The sequence below is a fragment of the Pseudorasbora parva genome, chromosome 6, assembly GCF_024679245.1.
Source record: "Pseudorasbora parva isolate DD20220531a chromosome 6, ASM2467924v1, whole genome shotgun sequence".
In the NCBI taxonomy this organism is placed as follows: Eukaryota; Metazoa; Chordata; class Actinopteri; order Cypriniformes; family Gobionidae; genus Pseudorasbora; species Pseudorasbora parva.
Window position 1 is genome coordinate 31,623,857 of NC_090177.1, and position 16,456 is coordinate 31,640,312.

The following is a 16,456-nucleotide window of genomic DNA, read 5'->3' on the forward strand; positions in this document are numbered from 1 at the left end:
CTGTTATACAGACACATGACAGAGAAAACATATCACTGAATGCTGAATGAATCTTTCACAGTATATATATATATATATATATATATATATATATATATATATATATATATATATATTGTGACAAGTCTCCCGAGCTCTCATCAGCGTCGCCCTGGCAACTCATTGCAAACACCTGCAAACGATCAGCACGGGCCGGATCGTCACAGCTGCAGGCCATCAGGCCCGGACATAAAGGCCTTCACTCTGGGACACCAGTTTGAGCACGATCTCCATGCAGCACTACGCTAACCTGTCTCTCTCTCTCTCACCCAGACTGCAGCCTGTGATGCTCCGGCCACCTCGCCGCACCCACGTCACCGCTAGCACCAGGGCACCCGGAAGAAGGACATTCACAGCGCACCTGCACCTTAACACATCACGTTTGTCAAAGTTCACACCAATAAATCCACCCTCTGGGGGCTTTGCACCAATTTCATTGTTGCGTGATCCTTCACCCTGCCACACTGGTGGAGAATGCGGGCAAGAGCGTGAAGGATCACCAACCACCCCCTCAACACTGACATTGTTTTTTCTCACCCACGCAGTCAACAGGATCGGAGAAAAAAGCGGCGCTCCTCCCCCATCATGGACGACCTTATCAGGTGCCTTACCGAAGTGAGTTTGCGACAGCAACAGATCACCGAACACCTGATGGCTCCTCAGGAAAAGCTTGAAGAGGAAGTCGCCGCTCTCCGCCTCACCCCTGCCCAGCGCGTTCCGCTGCCTGATCCGCGCGTCCCGCTGCCTGATCCGCGCGTCCGCGCAACCCAGCTGCTGCCGAAGTTAACCAGCCATGATGACATCGAGTTGTTCCTTCAGCTATTCGAGACCACGGCGGTTCAGGAGAACTGGGACCGGAGCGAATGGGCGCGGTTGCTGGGACCCCTGCTGACCGGTGAGGCACAACGAGCCTACTTTTCACTGCCCACTGAGAGGGCTGACAACTATGATGCATTAAAAAGAGACATCCTCGGACGCCTCGGGCTGTCGTCCATTTCAGCAGCCGAATTGTTTCACGAATGGGAGTACAAGCCTCGTCGCCCAGCCCGCGCCCAGGCCGCTGAACTCTCCAGACTGTCCCGACACTGGCTGCTCGAGGGAACAACCACCGCGGGTCAGGTGGCGGAGCGCGTAACGACCGACCGTTTGCTCCGAGCTCTCCCGCCGCCCACCAGGAGGGTGGTGGGAATGACGAATCCAACCACCATCGGCGAGCTCGTCGAAGCCATCGAGTTGGCGGAGGCGGCGATGCACCGCGACCCGGGGGAGCGAGCGCCGTTTTTCCCCCGGAGGGTGGTCCAGGAGCGACGCGCGCCGGAAGGTACCCAGCGCGCAGTACACAGGCCTGCGGCTCCCGGCCCAATCGATGAGCCGATGCCCACGGAGGAACCGGGCACACCGGTACGCGCATGGTTGGCTGGCTGCACCGTCCATCTAGAACCGCCCCGCGGAGCCCCGCGATCGGAGGTGAAACTCAATGGGCGGCCGGTTCTGGCCCTTCTGGACTCGGGGAGCTCGGTCAGTCTCGTCCAGGCCGCCATCCTACCGCCCCAGAAGAACTCCAAAGCCCAGCTTCCTATCACCTGTGTACACGGCGACACTCGTCATGTCCCGGCCCGCCGAGTGACGATCTCCGCTGGCCCGGGCACCTGGCCGCTGGAAGTGGGAATTGTGAAGGACCTTCCCGTGGCCGTACTCCTCGGACGGGACTGGCCGGGTTTCGAAGACCTGCTTCGGACCTCCGCTCAGCCAGCCAGCCAGGCCGGGAGCCGCCCCCGAGAGCGGCGCGGTCGGAGAAGGAGGAAGACCCAGGCCGCTCTATGGGCGTCGGACAGCGGGAGAGATGGTGAGTCCCCCTCCCAAACTCCTAACGTCGTCTCTGATGTCTTCCAACAGGTCCAAGGAGGGGGCTCCTTGGCGAAGGCCCAGCGGGAAGATGACCGCCTCAAGAACTGCTGGACTCAGGTCCGGGCAGTCGACGGCCGGGACCATCTCCCAGCGCCCCGTCCTCTCCCGCATTTCATCGTTCGGAACGGCCTGTTGTACTGTGTCGCCCAGCGGAGGGGGGAGGTCAAAGAGCTCCTCGTGGTGCCGAGGACCAAGACGGAGGTGATCATGGACCTAGCCCACGGCCATCCGGTGGCCGGCCACCGGGGAGTCGCCCACACCATCCAGCGGATCCGGGACCGGTACCACTGGCCAGGCTTGGACGGAGAAGTGAAGCGCTTCTGTCAGGCCTGTCCGACCTGCCAACGGACCGCACCACGAGGTCCTCCCCCCAGCCCGCTCGTTCCGCTTCCCAGCAGCGGGGTACCTTTCGAGCGAATCGGAATGGACCTGGTGGGGCCGTTGCCTAAGTCTGCCCGGGGACACCGACGTCATCCAGCACGACGTCCGAACGACATCAGGGGTCATCGTGAGGCGGCGGCCCTATTGGGTCCCAGAGGCTCGGAGACAGGGTGCACTCCCCGCCCACCCCTATGTTCCCCAAGGTACACCACTAACTTTAATTACAGGACCAGCGCGACGCTTAGGGGGGGGGGGAGTGTGACAAGTCTCCCGAGCTCTCATCAGCGTCGCCCTGGCAACTCATTGCAAACACCTGCAAACGATCAGCACGGGCCGGATCGTCACAGCTGCAGGCCATCAGGCCCGGACATAAAGGCCTTCACTCTGGGACACCAGTTTGAGCACGATCTCCATGCAGCACTACGCTAACCTGTCTCTCTCTCTCTCACCCAGACTGCAGCCTGTGATGCTCCGGCCACCTCGCCGCACCCACGTCACCGCTAGCACCAGGGCACCCGGAAGAAGGACATTCACAGCGCACCTGCACCTTAACACATCACGTTTGTCAAAGTTCACACCAATAAATCCACCCTCTGGGGGCTTTGCACCAATTTCATTGTTGCGTGATCCTTCACCCTGCCACTATATATATATATATATATATATATATATATATATATATATATATATATATATATATATACTGTGAAAGATTCATAGAATAAAGATTCATCAAATAAAAAAATAAAAAAACACATACACATATATATATGGCAGATAAAGTCATTATTTTAATTTGTTTTGCGCACAAAAACTGTTCTCGCCGCTTGGTACAATAATTGTACAGCCACTGTAGTGAGATGGACTTTGTAACGAAGTCTTTAGTGCCTTTTATGGGTCATATAGTGCCCTGTGAGTGGGTCAGTGGAAATGTACTGAATGCCAATGGAGGCCTTTTTGAAGCCTTTCTCAGCCATCAGCTTTCAACAAAAATATCTTCATTTCTGAAGATGAACGAAGGTGTCACAGGTGTCCAACGACATGAGGGTGAGTATGAAATAATTTAAATTTTTGGGTGAACTAACCCTTTAATGTCCAGGGGCATTTTTACCATTATAAGAGCAATGTTTTCTAATCTTATTATGTACATGCATCATCTGTCAATTTCTTAAATTAAAAAGTTGTTTTTAACTTGTTTGTTTAATTTAAACAATAAATTCAGTTAGAACAATTAGACACAATCAGACTGTTTCCAATCAAATGAGATAAGCATCCGTCTTTGCATAGCAGAAGTGGCACAGAAGCTCCATTTGAAGTGTGATTTGAATACATTTACATAACTGTTAGTGTTTAATGCAGCTCATGGGTAAATAATATTGTATGAATGTTGTGTTTTTCATGCATGTTTTTGAATTTAGAAATACCGGTATGTAGAAATGAAACTTTAAAAGTTTAATATTTTAAATAAAAAGTCAAAATATAAATATGAAAATAAAACCGCCAGTAGGTGGCGGCAAGTCTTAATGTGCGAGTTATTCAGTCAATAGTTCAAAACACAGATTCATTTGAATCGAATCGCTTGGAGATGCGAATCCGTTCTGGTGTGGCTTTGATTTTCACAAATAGGCAGTGTTGTGGCTAAAACGTTATTACTTAATATCAACTTGTCTATTGGACTTTTGTACAAGATCAGTATCGCATATGCAATCAATACTTGGAGCAATAGTAAGCCGTAACTTGTGGTGCTCTGGCGCTTCATAAACAGAACCGCATGCGTCTTGCGGAAGAACATTGCAGCCGGATCTACTTCTCTCTGTTTGTGTCAATGGCGAGTCTGCAGATACTGTGCTAATCCGCAGCGGAAATACAAACACCTATTTTATGTATAACGTTTACCGTAGTGATTCAGGATAAGACAAAAACACGGTTTGGAAAAAATCTTCATGATATGAAGGTATTATTGGCGCAAAACAACTGAACACGTGTGAGAGTGAAATTTGTATCTGTAGAGCATATCCACACTAGCCTGACAACCCAGACCCACATCAAGATGTTTGGTCTGGAAACTCACCATAGACAGGGCTCAATCCGAGGGGCGGGATAAACGGTTGTCTTTCAAACTCTCTCTGCACGCGATAGGGTAGCGCTACCACCAACCAGAGCAACGAAGGTGAAACAGAGCTTGTTGACAGATTAAACATTCACCGTATCCAGTCAGCTAAACTCCGAACACATCTTCCCTTTTTAAGAATGACTTCAGTGCCGTTCTTTGTTCTTTTCTCAGAGAAAAGCTTAACTCCAAGTCTTCCAGAGTCGCGGTCAAAGCTGATTCGAAAGACCGCCGTTCGCCAGTTTCTGTGTTTACTAGAAGCACGCAAACGCAACTCGGCCGTCGTCATTATGGCCCCGCCCGCCGACTCTATACACGATGTGACTGGGCCGTCCAGAGGGAGGGGAATACAGCTCAGAAGGGTATTGAGAGTTCCTAGACGACACTTGCGGGCAGATTAAATTTGCTGCCGCTAGGGTGCGTCTAGATTTCTAGGCTACCAGAAAATCAACGCAGTAAAATTCGAATAGTATTTGTAGCTTTCAAATATTAATTACAGATCGAATATTCGACTATTAGAATATTCGTGCACAACCCTAGTTTATAGACATAAAAACATGATATCAGAGTTTCAAGATCAAACATTTTAAAAAAGAACCATACATCACGGTTGTTTAAACCAATGAGCATTAAGGTGTGTAGTCAGCAAGTCTTTTCCCATCATGATTTTGCTCAGCACAGTCAGTGGAGAGCAACTGCGCTCGACTGCAGAATCCGACATGTCCGCCTTTCGCTCGCTGGAGTTTTTTGACATACGTAAGCATGACATCAGAGCAAGGCGGACCGCCCTCGTACACATTTCTAACCAGCATGCATCTCGCGCTGATCACCGGTGATCGGTTCTGCGCAGATTTTGCTCATCTCAAACAAGCCTAGTGCTTCGTCTGTGCAATGCATACACTGAGACAAAAATGCATTTGCCCACACATCTAAATGTAGGAAAAAAGGTGTAAGCCCTAGGCTGTTTCTAAAAACAGTGCAGTGTTCCTTTAACAACCGATGCTGTCGATGCTCATTCATTAATTTATTCATTCATGCTAGCAGCAGCAGCGCAAGAGAGAATTAAAACCACTAACTAATCTATGAACAATGAACAGTCAAATCCATATTGAATGCCATAAAAAAAAAAAAAAAAAATCAAATACATGCAATGTATTTATTCAAATGAACTGAATCAATAAGCACCACAGGAACAATAAGTTCAAACCTATTAGCCTATTATAAACAGATTTCCTCAAATAAAAGTTAGACTATAGCCTACGGCAGCACGTTCCGGTATTGTTGTTCGTTACCACAGCAACCACTTGCGTGTCAGGATTTGTCTGAAAGCGTGTTGTAGTCTTGCAGATCATTTACTAAAAAAAAGTTTTTTAGGGTTTAGTCACCCTTTAATTTAGTTTTCCCTAAATAATCGCACACATAGGCTCATTGGCCAATCAGATTCAAGCACATAGAATAGAATAGAATAGAATAGAATGGAATGGAATGGAATGGAATGGAATAGAATGGAATAGAATGGAATAGAATAGAATAGAATAGAATAGAATAGAATAGAATAGAATAGAATAGAATAGAATAGAATAGAATAGAATAGAATAGAATAGAATAGAATAGAATAGAATATACCTATAACTGGAGCCATACACTGAAGTCCACATCCATTGCTGCAGCATTTCTCATTCTCGGCACAGTCACTGTCATCGGCACACGACAAAAAACTTATCAGGGGACACTTTTCTGCTTTATAGACTCTGCTTGGACACACTCCTGGATTTCCTGTTAACAGACACAAGACAGAGGCAACATATCACTGAATGCTGAATTTAACTTTTCTCTGTAAAAAAAAAAAGAAAAGAAAAATGTTTTACAAGAAATAACCATTTCAGTCTTTCTACTTTAAAATAACTGAAATGATTGGCAAAGTGATATGGAACTGTAATGCAGTCAATACCTACCTTGAACTACATTTGCCGAGCAAATGAACAACTTTTAATTCAATTGTTGCGGTATCCAGTTATAGATAAACATGCCTGTTGACAGTTTTGTTCAGTGAGAAGGGTATGAAAAGTCCCCACATCCCCTACACAGCCTAGAACATAACATCTATTTCCATGATCTGCTAATTTTGCTTTCCTCGCGTGACACATGTGCCATATACAAATGTTGGGGGGCGTACAAATTAATGATCACCAGAGATTGCGTCACAGTTGGCGTTAAGTCGAGAATCGTCTGTTTTTCTGTGGTGTTTTTCACAAACAAGATTTACATATGAAGGAGGAAATAATGGGTAATAATTTGAGACTCACTGTATGTGATGTCCATGTACTGAACTCTTGTTATTCAACTGTGCCATGGTTAATACAAAATTTCATTCTAGGGCACCTTTAAGGATATAGCAAACATAGGCTAACTTAATGATTATTTAATGGATTTATTAAAATTATTTATGAATGACAGGCAACACTGACAGTGACAAGGCAATATTTATTTGAACTAATCATATAATTTATTTAAATTAATTATGTAGTGTGACTCCGGCTTCTTTAACCAAAGTTTAGGCTACTATAAAGACACATTACATTTAATGCATTAAATTAAATAATAATAAATTATTAAAAAATAAAACAGTTGGAAATTCCCTTTTTGGTGATTGTTTTCGTGAAATTAGACGAAAATTAGATACGGGTTATTTCAGGTTTAGGCTTGGAGGTGAAATTATGTTTTCCTTGCTTATTGAGGTTCTAGATGTCAGTTTGTCGCAATGTAAGTTTGTCACGCAAAATTTAAGTTTTACAGCAACGGACGCGTCTGTTAATGCGTTATTGATGGTGACCCATGAAATTTATTTCAAGTTTTTTCTAAAATGATTGACTTTGGCTTTTACAAAACATTCAGTGGCACATGCCAATCAAATACAGACGTGACACTAATAACATTTTTGAAAAAAATATTACTGACTTTAATGCATTTAATTTGACATCTAAAATACAACAACATTAGGCTAATTATTGTTTTAAAATAAATAATTATTGTGTATCACGTCAGTATAGGTGCTCCAGTAATCTGTCAGTCTACCGGAGGTGTCACGACCATAGATTGTAAAGAAACACGACACACGGAGACATGTTCCGCAACTCTGTGTCATTAAGGTGTCATGTCAGTGTGGGTCATGATAATGTCAGTGACACATGCCAATGAAGACCGCATGTGCCACCGATGTGCCAATACGCGCATAGTCATAGATATGTATACGTATACATATCTATGCGCATAGTGACATGTGCCGTTGGCTTCTGTGTGTCACATGTCATGTCACTTAATGTTGATACCATAGATATGTAACGTTATGCATATACATATCTATGGTTGATATTAGAGCTTGACCGATATATCGGTTTGCCGATATATCGGGCCGATATTAGTCATTTTTTAATATATTACTGAGTGTGGCATTAGCATCTCTATGGGCTATGGGCTTTTTCCCATTCTTCCCGCTTGACTTTATCAGACTTTGTCTCCACGTCCCCCTGACTGCCTCATAGACAGTAAAAGATTGCTTCTGAGCGTCTCCTCCTGTGCGACAGAGTCCCGTTGGTTATGCCGCAATTGTTAGCCTATTTTTACAAAAACAGCTTCTACGGGGCGATAGTGTAAGATACAAGGTAATTGAGCCTTTTATGCATTGTCGTGTTTCTTTATAAATAAACAATGGACAAATGGAGTCTTTAAATGCCTCAGATGTAAAGTTATTCACTGTCAAAGTGGCTCAAAAATGAATGGGAGCCAATGGGATGCTAACAGCAGGTGACGGCTTGGTTAGCAATGGCCGCCCCTATGGGTGGAACGCTCTCCGAGTGCTAGTTTACCCTCTTGGCTGGTGCACGTGAAGGACCCCAAGACAAAACATTTGATATACTGCCAAATGCCAATGTCACTTTGTTTGCAAGGGTAACTGTGTTACTATGGTTACCAATGTTTATAGTGGCGGACTAATTTCGAACTGTAATCAAACTGACTGGAACTACCTGTGCATTAAACTACTGCAAACCTTCCAGCCAATCAGAATCGAGTATTTAAATAGGCCATGGTATAAAATAATATAATATAATATATAATATAATTCAACTCCAGAAGAGCATCATTAGGGGAGATCAGGTTATACAGTTTGTTTTAGCATCTGAAAGTGGTTTTGTAATATGTATTTCAAGCTTCAAATATAAAAAGCGTGTATTTGTAACCAATTGTATCTGTCAAAATTCATTTCAATCAGCAACAACAAAATCCTAAAACTGATCAAGTAATAAGTTATGAGCTCCTCGTCTTATGTTGTATCATTTGTTGTTAGAACAGGAAAATAGAAAACATTTAATGTTCGCTTTACTGTAAAAAAACAACAACAACAACAACTGTGTATTCTGTGTATAGTTTATCTGTTTTTCCTCGAACAGTGGAAATATTGGACTATTACAATTGATAAATTTATATGACTTTATATTAATTATTTAAACATGTACAAAGTTTATCTTTCACTGGATGTCTGTACTGTATGTTTAAATTGTAATGTCCTGAGATGTCATATATTGTAAGGCATTAATGCATTTCTTCAGACTGGTACTGAAGTTAAAGAGCATGTATGTTCTTACCTGTGTTCAGTTCTGTAGCAGCTTCTGTTGAGCTCAAGCATCCAGACAGACACAATAACACCGCGCAGAGGACTAGAGCTGTCATCCTGACGACCTGCGATCACACAATGAGCTCTGCTGGAAAATCTCTCAGAAAGACCAAGTATTTGAGTTAGCCCTCAACCAATGGCGTGAGTTTGGGGCGGGGTGGTTTGTTTTGGCGAACAATAGAACACTTCCTCAAGTTTTTAAAAATCCAAGGGGTGAGTGATACATTTAGAGAGCTCCACGCCTATTACTCATTACTTAATCATATTTTCTATAAAATGAGTTACATAAAACCTGTGAAAAACAGTGAAATTCACTAAATTAAATGTTTATTTCATTCAATAAGTTAATTTACTTAACTAAATTAATTTACTTAATTCTGTTTTCCACAACTATCTGTTTGAGGTAATAGAGCTTAAAAAACAAAAACAAGCTTAAACTACTTACATTTAAACACCACACCTACGCTTGCATGTATATCTGGCGGTGTTGCCGTTTTTTAAAATATAATATAATATATACGCAAATAATTGTGGGTTATCTCCAGCAGCAAAGGATACACCTCATGCACACTCCGAAATCCTGTAGAGAAGGGCGCATTCGAAGGGCTCATTTGCAGTGTCCTACTCACTTTTTTAAAAAAATGAGAAAGCCTTATGACAAATGGAGCCTTCGGATGCGACCTCTGGAGGACGCAGCCTTCTGAAATGAGACACAGCTAATGACAGACTGTTTTTATCAACTAAATTAGTTTTTTTACACTTTGTTAATTCTGTAAATAGTTGCTTTAGTTTTTCAGGAACTGTATATCCATTATAATTAGCAGTTTATTGTGGTTTATTGAAGATTTACTTGAGTAAAAAACTACTCTTGACCACAACAAAAGTTCTGAAATAAAGGGTCTTTTTGAAAGGACACCTAGTCTTTTTTTTGACATTTGGCTTACAGAAGTTACATTTTTGAGAGAATCATCCTCAAATTTGAATCAAAACATGATCAGACATTCAGTTTTATATTTAGGTTATTTTCAGGGCCTCAACATTAAAATCTCACAAAAAAAAAATAGTCATACAGAGTCACTTGCATGCTTCCCATTGCTTTACTCTGTTCTTATACTAATCGAGTTATGACACTTGGGTAACAAAATTTAAAGTATTTAGTTTAAAATAAGACCAGATTTATGAATATAGACCATAGGGTTTAGGAGATGCAGACATTTTTATTTGGGTATGTCGTTTTTAGAAAATCCTCAAAAATAGGGGCGCAGGTTAAGAGGATAAATTACAGTAACTTACTGGCAGCAGGTTGTCAGTAATTTAATGTAAACAAACTTTAACTGTATTGCTATTTACAGTACCATTTATCTTGCTGTGATTTTTTTTACAGTACAGTATTGTTTTACTTTGAAACAATTTTATTAACTGTAAATCATTATACAATTTTCTTTACTGTAAAACTGTACAAATTGTGAATTACTATATTTAAACAGTCCTTTATAACAATAAAAAGAAGCAATGACAACTGCTTAACTTTTTTTTTATTGTGTTTTTAATCGTTAAGTTGTAAAACTTTGTTTTCTGAAAGCCTGCAGCAACTATTAAACATAACATTCATTAAACTATTCCTGAACAGATTCAGTCAGAAAAGCAAGTCAAAAGGTTTAAAGTCCAATCTATTTACAAAAGTTTCTACTTTATATTATTTTGCTGTATTGAGATATGAAACACACAGATTTAAACACTGAGATCACAGAGTAAGGGGGAGAAGCATTCATGGATTGAAGGAGTATGTTATGAAGGAGTAGGAAATATGTTTGTTTTATTTTTTATGTGTGTTGTGTACTTACAAGTGTTGTCAAAAGTACCGACTTCAAAACCAAGTTGGTATTGAAATTTAAAAAATGTGACTATACCAGCATTTCTGGATGGATTCTTAAACATCTCTGATTGGCCATTGTGTTCACATGCTCAACATATTTCTGTGATTGGAGCGAATGCTGGTATAGTCACATTTTTTAAATTTCAATACCAACTTGGTTTTGAAGTCGGTACTTTTGACAACACTACAAAATGTATTGTTCTATTGGTCTTTGAATATTTGTATCTATAAATCATACATATTGTGCCTTTTTGAGCCATTCAATGCCTAGCCAATGACTTGCCAGCAACATTTTGATGGATAAACGTAGGAACCAATCAAAAGGCATCCTCTTGCGCAAATTTTATGCAATCACAATATGTATGAAGGTCTGGCCTAGAGATGTGTGATGTGTCACTAAACACTTTTTAGCAACAGGGTGTCGTGTGTTTGGATTTTGGGAGCCCAATCTCATGAAAATACGTATAGTACGAGTGTGCAATCTTGTGGAATGTATAAGCCAAGATGAGTTTTGGTGTGCCTATGGTATGCAGTTTTTTTTGTGCATATGAAAAGCACTTGATGGCGTATTATACGCACAAACCACCCACCCCACCACCCCATACTACCCAAGAGCCTGTCATATACACGCCATAAAGTGCATATCATGATGTACGTTAAAAACAGCGTACAATAGGTACGCCTAACATAGGCACACCAAAACTCATTTTGGCGTTTACATTCCACGAGATTGCACACTCGTACTATTGATACGCATTCACATGTGATCGTGTTGGATTTTGGAGGTATCACACACCCCAAACATGTCAGGAGAGCAGTAACAGTGTTTTCTCACTTAGCCCGGCTTCAAGATATGACATATGGATTTGTCTTTCATTTTAATTTATTATATTTTATCCACTTTATATTTTATTTTACTGAAGAAGTAAAAAATCAAGATTAATATTGACTGTACTATTGTCTGTATCTCTGTCTGAGAGAAAGCACATGTTATCAGCATATTTTGGAGAATTTTCTTGTTTATAGTTAGTTAAGATGTTCCCAACCTCAGAGGAAGCCGATAATCTCTGGAGTTTGTGTGTGTGTGTGTGTGTGTGTGTGTGTGTGTGTGTGTGTGTGTGTGTGTGTGTGTGTGTGTGTGTGTGTGTGTGTGTGTGTGTGTGTGTGTGTATGTGTATTGCCCCACAAAGATGCCAATATCCGAAATCCTTGTCCTTGTGGGGACATTTTTAGGTCCCCATGAGGAAAACATCTTATAAATCACACAGAAGGAGTTTTTTTGAGAAAGTAAAAATGCAGAAGGTTTCCTGTGATGGGTAGGTTTAGGGGCAGGGGCAGGGTAAGGGGATAGGATGTACAGTTTGTACAGTATGAAATCCATTACACCTATGGAAAGTCCCCATAAAACATGGAAACATGACGTGTGTGTGTGTGTGTGTGTGTGTGTGTGTGTGTGTGTGTGTGTGTGTGTGTGTGTGTGTGTGTGTGTGTGTGTGTGTGTGTGTGTGTGTGTGTGTGTGTGAGCCTGTTTATGTGGTTTATGAGGACACAAATTTTTATAACTAACTACATGGGTATTACACTGGTATTACACTATAAATGTGGTTTATGAGGACATATTAAATGTCTGTGATTTTTTTTTACAGTACAGTATATATTGTTTTACTTTGAAACAATTTTATTAACTGTAAATCATTATACAATTTTCTTTACTGTAAAACTGTACAAATTGTGAATTACTATATTTAAACAGTCCTTTATAACAATAAAAAGAAGCAATGACAACTGCTTAACTTTTTTTTAATTGTGTTTTAAATCGTTAAATTGTAAAACTTTGTTTTCTGAAAGCCTGCAGCAACTTTTAAACATAACATTCATTAAACTATTCCTGAACAGATTCAGTCAGAAAAACAAGTCAAAAGGTTTAAAGTCCAATCTATTTACAAAACTTTCTACTATATATTATTTTACTGTATTGAGATATGAAACACAGATTTAAACACTGAGATCACAGAGTAAGTGGGAGAAGCATTCATGGATTGAAGGAGTATGTTATGAAGGAGTAGGAAATATGTTTGTTTTATTTTTTATGTGTTTTGTGTACTTACTAGTGTTGTCAAAAGTACCGACTTCAAAACCAAGTTGGTATTGAAATTTAAAAAATGTGACTATACCAGCATTTCTGGACGGATTCTTAAACATCTCTGATTGGCCATTGTGTTCACATGCTCAACATATTTCTGTGATTGGAGCGAATGCTGGTATAGTCACATTTTTTAAATTTCAATACCAACTTGGTTTTGAAGTCGGTACTTTTGACAACACTACAAAATGTATTCACTGTAAAAAGTGCTACACCATCAAAGTAGGGTTTATATATTTAAAATAGTTATAATCTAGTTTATTTTATTTGTTTTATACTAAAGAGAATCAAAATACTTCCTCTTTGCTTAAAATGTATCAGTTTTTATATAACAAAATATTTTAAATAAAACCATTGCAATTAATTTGGGTAGTTATTTGTATGTGGTTATTGTGTACAAGAAATGCTATAAAAGTGAGTAGACATACACAATTTATTTGAGCTGCGCTGTCGCTGTGGCAGGTGTGTTCATCAAACGTAAATATTTTAAATTTTATAAGTTGGCATTAACTGTTTTTCACTGGCGCGAGGGGACTTGCCCAGGCATGCAGTATCTTCCTCTGCACTTCAACTGATCATTCGATGCAGCGGATCTGAAGTTCAGGAACTGATTAACACGGTAAGTTGAACAAATTTAGCCAAATGACTGGTAATGTAAAGTCACAAGAAATCGCTTACTCCAGGGAACTGAGGTTAGGTTTGCAAATTGTACTGTATAGCTAGCTACACTGCTGCACACATGGCAAGATAGCTGTACCGTGCGGTCAATCGGCAGACAACAGTTAACGTTAATAAGTTAATATGAAATGAGTAAGTGCTGTGAGTAAGTGTTTTATATCATCGTCTGTTATCATCGTCATTGTAACAACATTCAGGAGGGACGTGTTTAAAAATGCAGATAGGTAGGTAATAATTCATTGCACAAATGCCCTCAGTTATATTTTTATATTGCACAAATTCAATTTCGGGATCATATGCGATCGAAACAGTAGCAATTTCAAGACAATAGTTCAATAGCAAATAAGGGAAAGTAAAGTGCAGGACTCTGGAATCAGTGATTATGTTAGTATACTTTTGCATTACTAATTCAGATGCCAAGTTCAGCTTTTATAGATGTATGCTTAGTAGACTGTCTGTTTTTAGAGATTTCATCAGAGAGCACTTTTTTAATGCTGTATAGTTGATTATTGACAGATTTGTGGTTGAAAAACCCTACAACTTCTAATCCATAAATAAGTTGCATTTAACACATTTCTAACCTTATTCTAACATGCATTTTCCTGGTCTTTAGATATCCAAGCGCTTTTGTTACATGGGGTCTTCAAGCTTCACATCCAGGTAAGAAACACTTCAAAATAGATACACGGCTATAACTCATTACACGGCTAAAGAATACAGTGCAGTATGCACTAAGTCAACAACAGTATCTTTTTCGTGCTGTGCCACATTCAGAGGAATTTCACATTGCTCAATTTTGGTAAATTTAGTTGTGAAGATGGGGCACATAAGGCAACAAACCTCAATAAAGATTAAATATCATTCTTGCTTTTTTTCATACTTAAAAATAACTATATAGTGAATATTTTTATTTACTGCTTGACACTAATTTGTATCCAAAACTCTCATGTTGTTTAAATCACAGTGTCACATGCCTGTCCTGTCTTGTGTGCACATGTGGGTTTTGTCATGTCTTGCATGTGCTCCTGTCATTGTCTGATCCCTCCCCCTTGTTATCTGATTAGTGTTGATTTCTCCCACCTGTTCCCTCTTGATTTCTTCCCTTTTTAAGCTCCTTGTGTTTGTCAGTCTGTGTTGGATCCTTGTGTAATGTCTGCGTCTTCCGTCCTCCGTCCTCCCCGTGATTCTGTTGGTTTGTTTAAGTTTATATGTTATTATTCTATTATGTGTTTTTCCCCCTCGTGGGTTTTGTTTTGAGTTTGTTTTATTTGTTATAAATAAATATATTATTTTCTGCACTTGAGTCCTCGCACCCTTTTCCCTTGTCTGTGACGTGACAGAAGGATCCAACCATACTATGAGGACTCAGCAGAGAAGTTCTCCCTCGGTGCCAGTTCCGGGGGTCCCGAGTCCGGGAATCCCGAGTCCAGACATGGCCTGGAGGGCCGTAATGGGAGGGTTTGTGGTGGCAGTCCTGCATGCTTGGGAAAAGCACAGGGTGTCATCCACCACTCCGGTGGTCCCAGTTCCGGTGGATCGTGCGCCGGTGGTCCCTGTGCCGGTGGATCATGTTCCGGTGGTCCCTGTGCCGGTGGATCGTGTTCCGGTGGTCCCTGTGCCGGTGGATCGTGTTCCGGTGGTCCCTGTGCCGGTGGATCGTGTTCCGGTGGTCCCTGTGCCGGTGGATCGTGTTCCGGTGGTCCCTGTGCCGGTGGATCGTGTTCCGGTGGTCCCTGTGCCGGTGGATCGTGTTCCGGTGGTCCCTGTGCCGGTGGATCGTGTTCCGGTGGTCCCTGTGCCGGTGGACTCCGTTCCGGTGGTCCCGAGTCCGGAAACGGCCTGGAGGGCTGTGATGGGATGCTTTGTGGTGGCAGTCCTGCATGCGTGGAAGGAGCACAGGGCTTTATCCGAAGCCCCGGAGGCAGTTCCGGTGGTCCCAGTTCCGGTGGATCGTGTGCCGGTGGTCTCAGTTCCGGTGAATCGTGTTCCGGTGGTCCCTGTGCCGGTGGATCGTGTTCCGGTGGTCCCAGTTCCGGCAGATCATGTTCCGGTGGTCCCAATGCCAGCAGATCGTATTCCGGTGGTCCCAGTGCCGGTGGATACTGCTGGACTGGAGAAGTTTCCCCAACGCCCTGCCTGCGCCGCTGAGGCGCCCTGCTCTCCCTGCGCCGCTGAGGCGCCCTGCTCTCCCTGCGCCGCTGAGGCGCCCTGCTCTCCGTGCGCCGCTGAGGCGCCCTGCTCTCCGTGCGCCGCTGAGGCGCCCTGCTCTCCGTGCGCCGCTGAGGCGCCCTGCTCTCCGTGCGCCGCTGAGGCGCCCTGCTCTCCGTGCGCCGCTGAGGCGCCCTGCTCTCCGTGCGCCGCTGAGGCGCCCTGCTCTCCGTGCGCCGCTGAGGCGCCCTGCTCTCCGTGCGCCGCTGAGGCGCCCTGCTCTCCGTGCGCCGCTGAGGCGCCCTGCTCTCCGTGCGCCGCTGAGGCGCCCTGCTCTCCGTGCGCCGCTGAGGCGCCCTGCTCTCCGTGCGCCGCTGAGGCGCCCTGCTCTCCGTGCGCCGCTGAGGCGCCCTGCTCTCCGTGCGCCGCTGAGGCGCCCTGCTCTCCGTGCGCCGCTGAGGCGTCCTGCTCTCCGTGCGCCGCTGAGGCGTCCTGCTCTCC

At 42.9% G+C, this 16,456-nt stretch overlaps 1 protein-coding gene across 1 annotated transcript in view; it reads right to left on the reverse strand.

The window, feature by feature from the left end:
- Window positions 1–16,456, reverse strand: part of LOC137079511 (waprin-Phi1-like) — a 38,617-nt gene that overhangs the window by 5,770 nt on the left and 16,391 nt on the right. The window contains exons 2-3 of the mRNA XM_067447462.1: window positions 9,082–9,175; window positions 6,065–6,214 (exon numbers count right to left, since the gene is read on the reverse strand). Of these exons, the coding sequence (XP_067303563.1) occupies window positions 6,065–6,214; window positions 9,082–9,166 (235 nt within the window). The 5' untranslated portion in view covers window positions 9,167–9,175. The remainder of the gene's footprint in view (window positions 1–6,064; window positions 6,215–9,081; window positions 9,176–16,456) is intronic.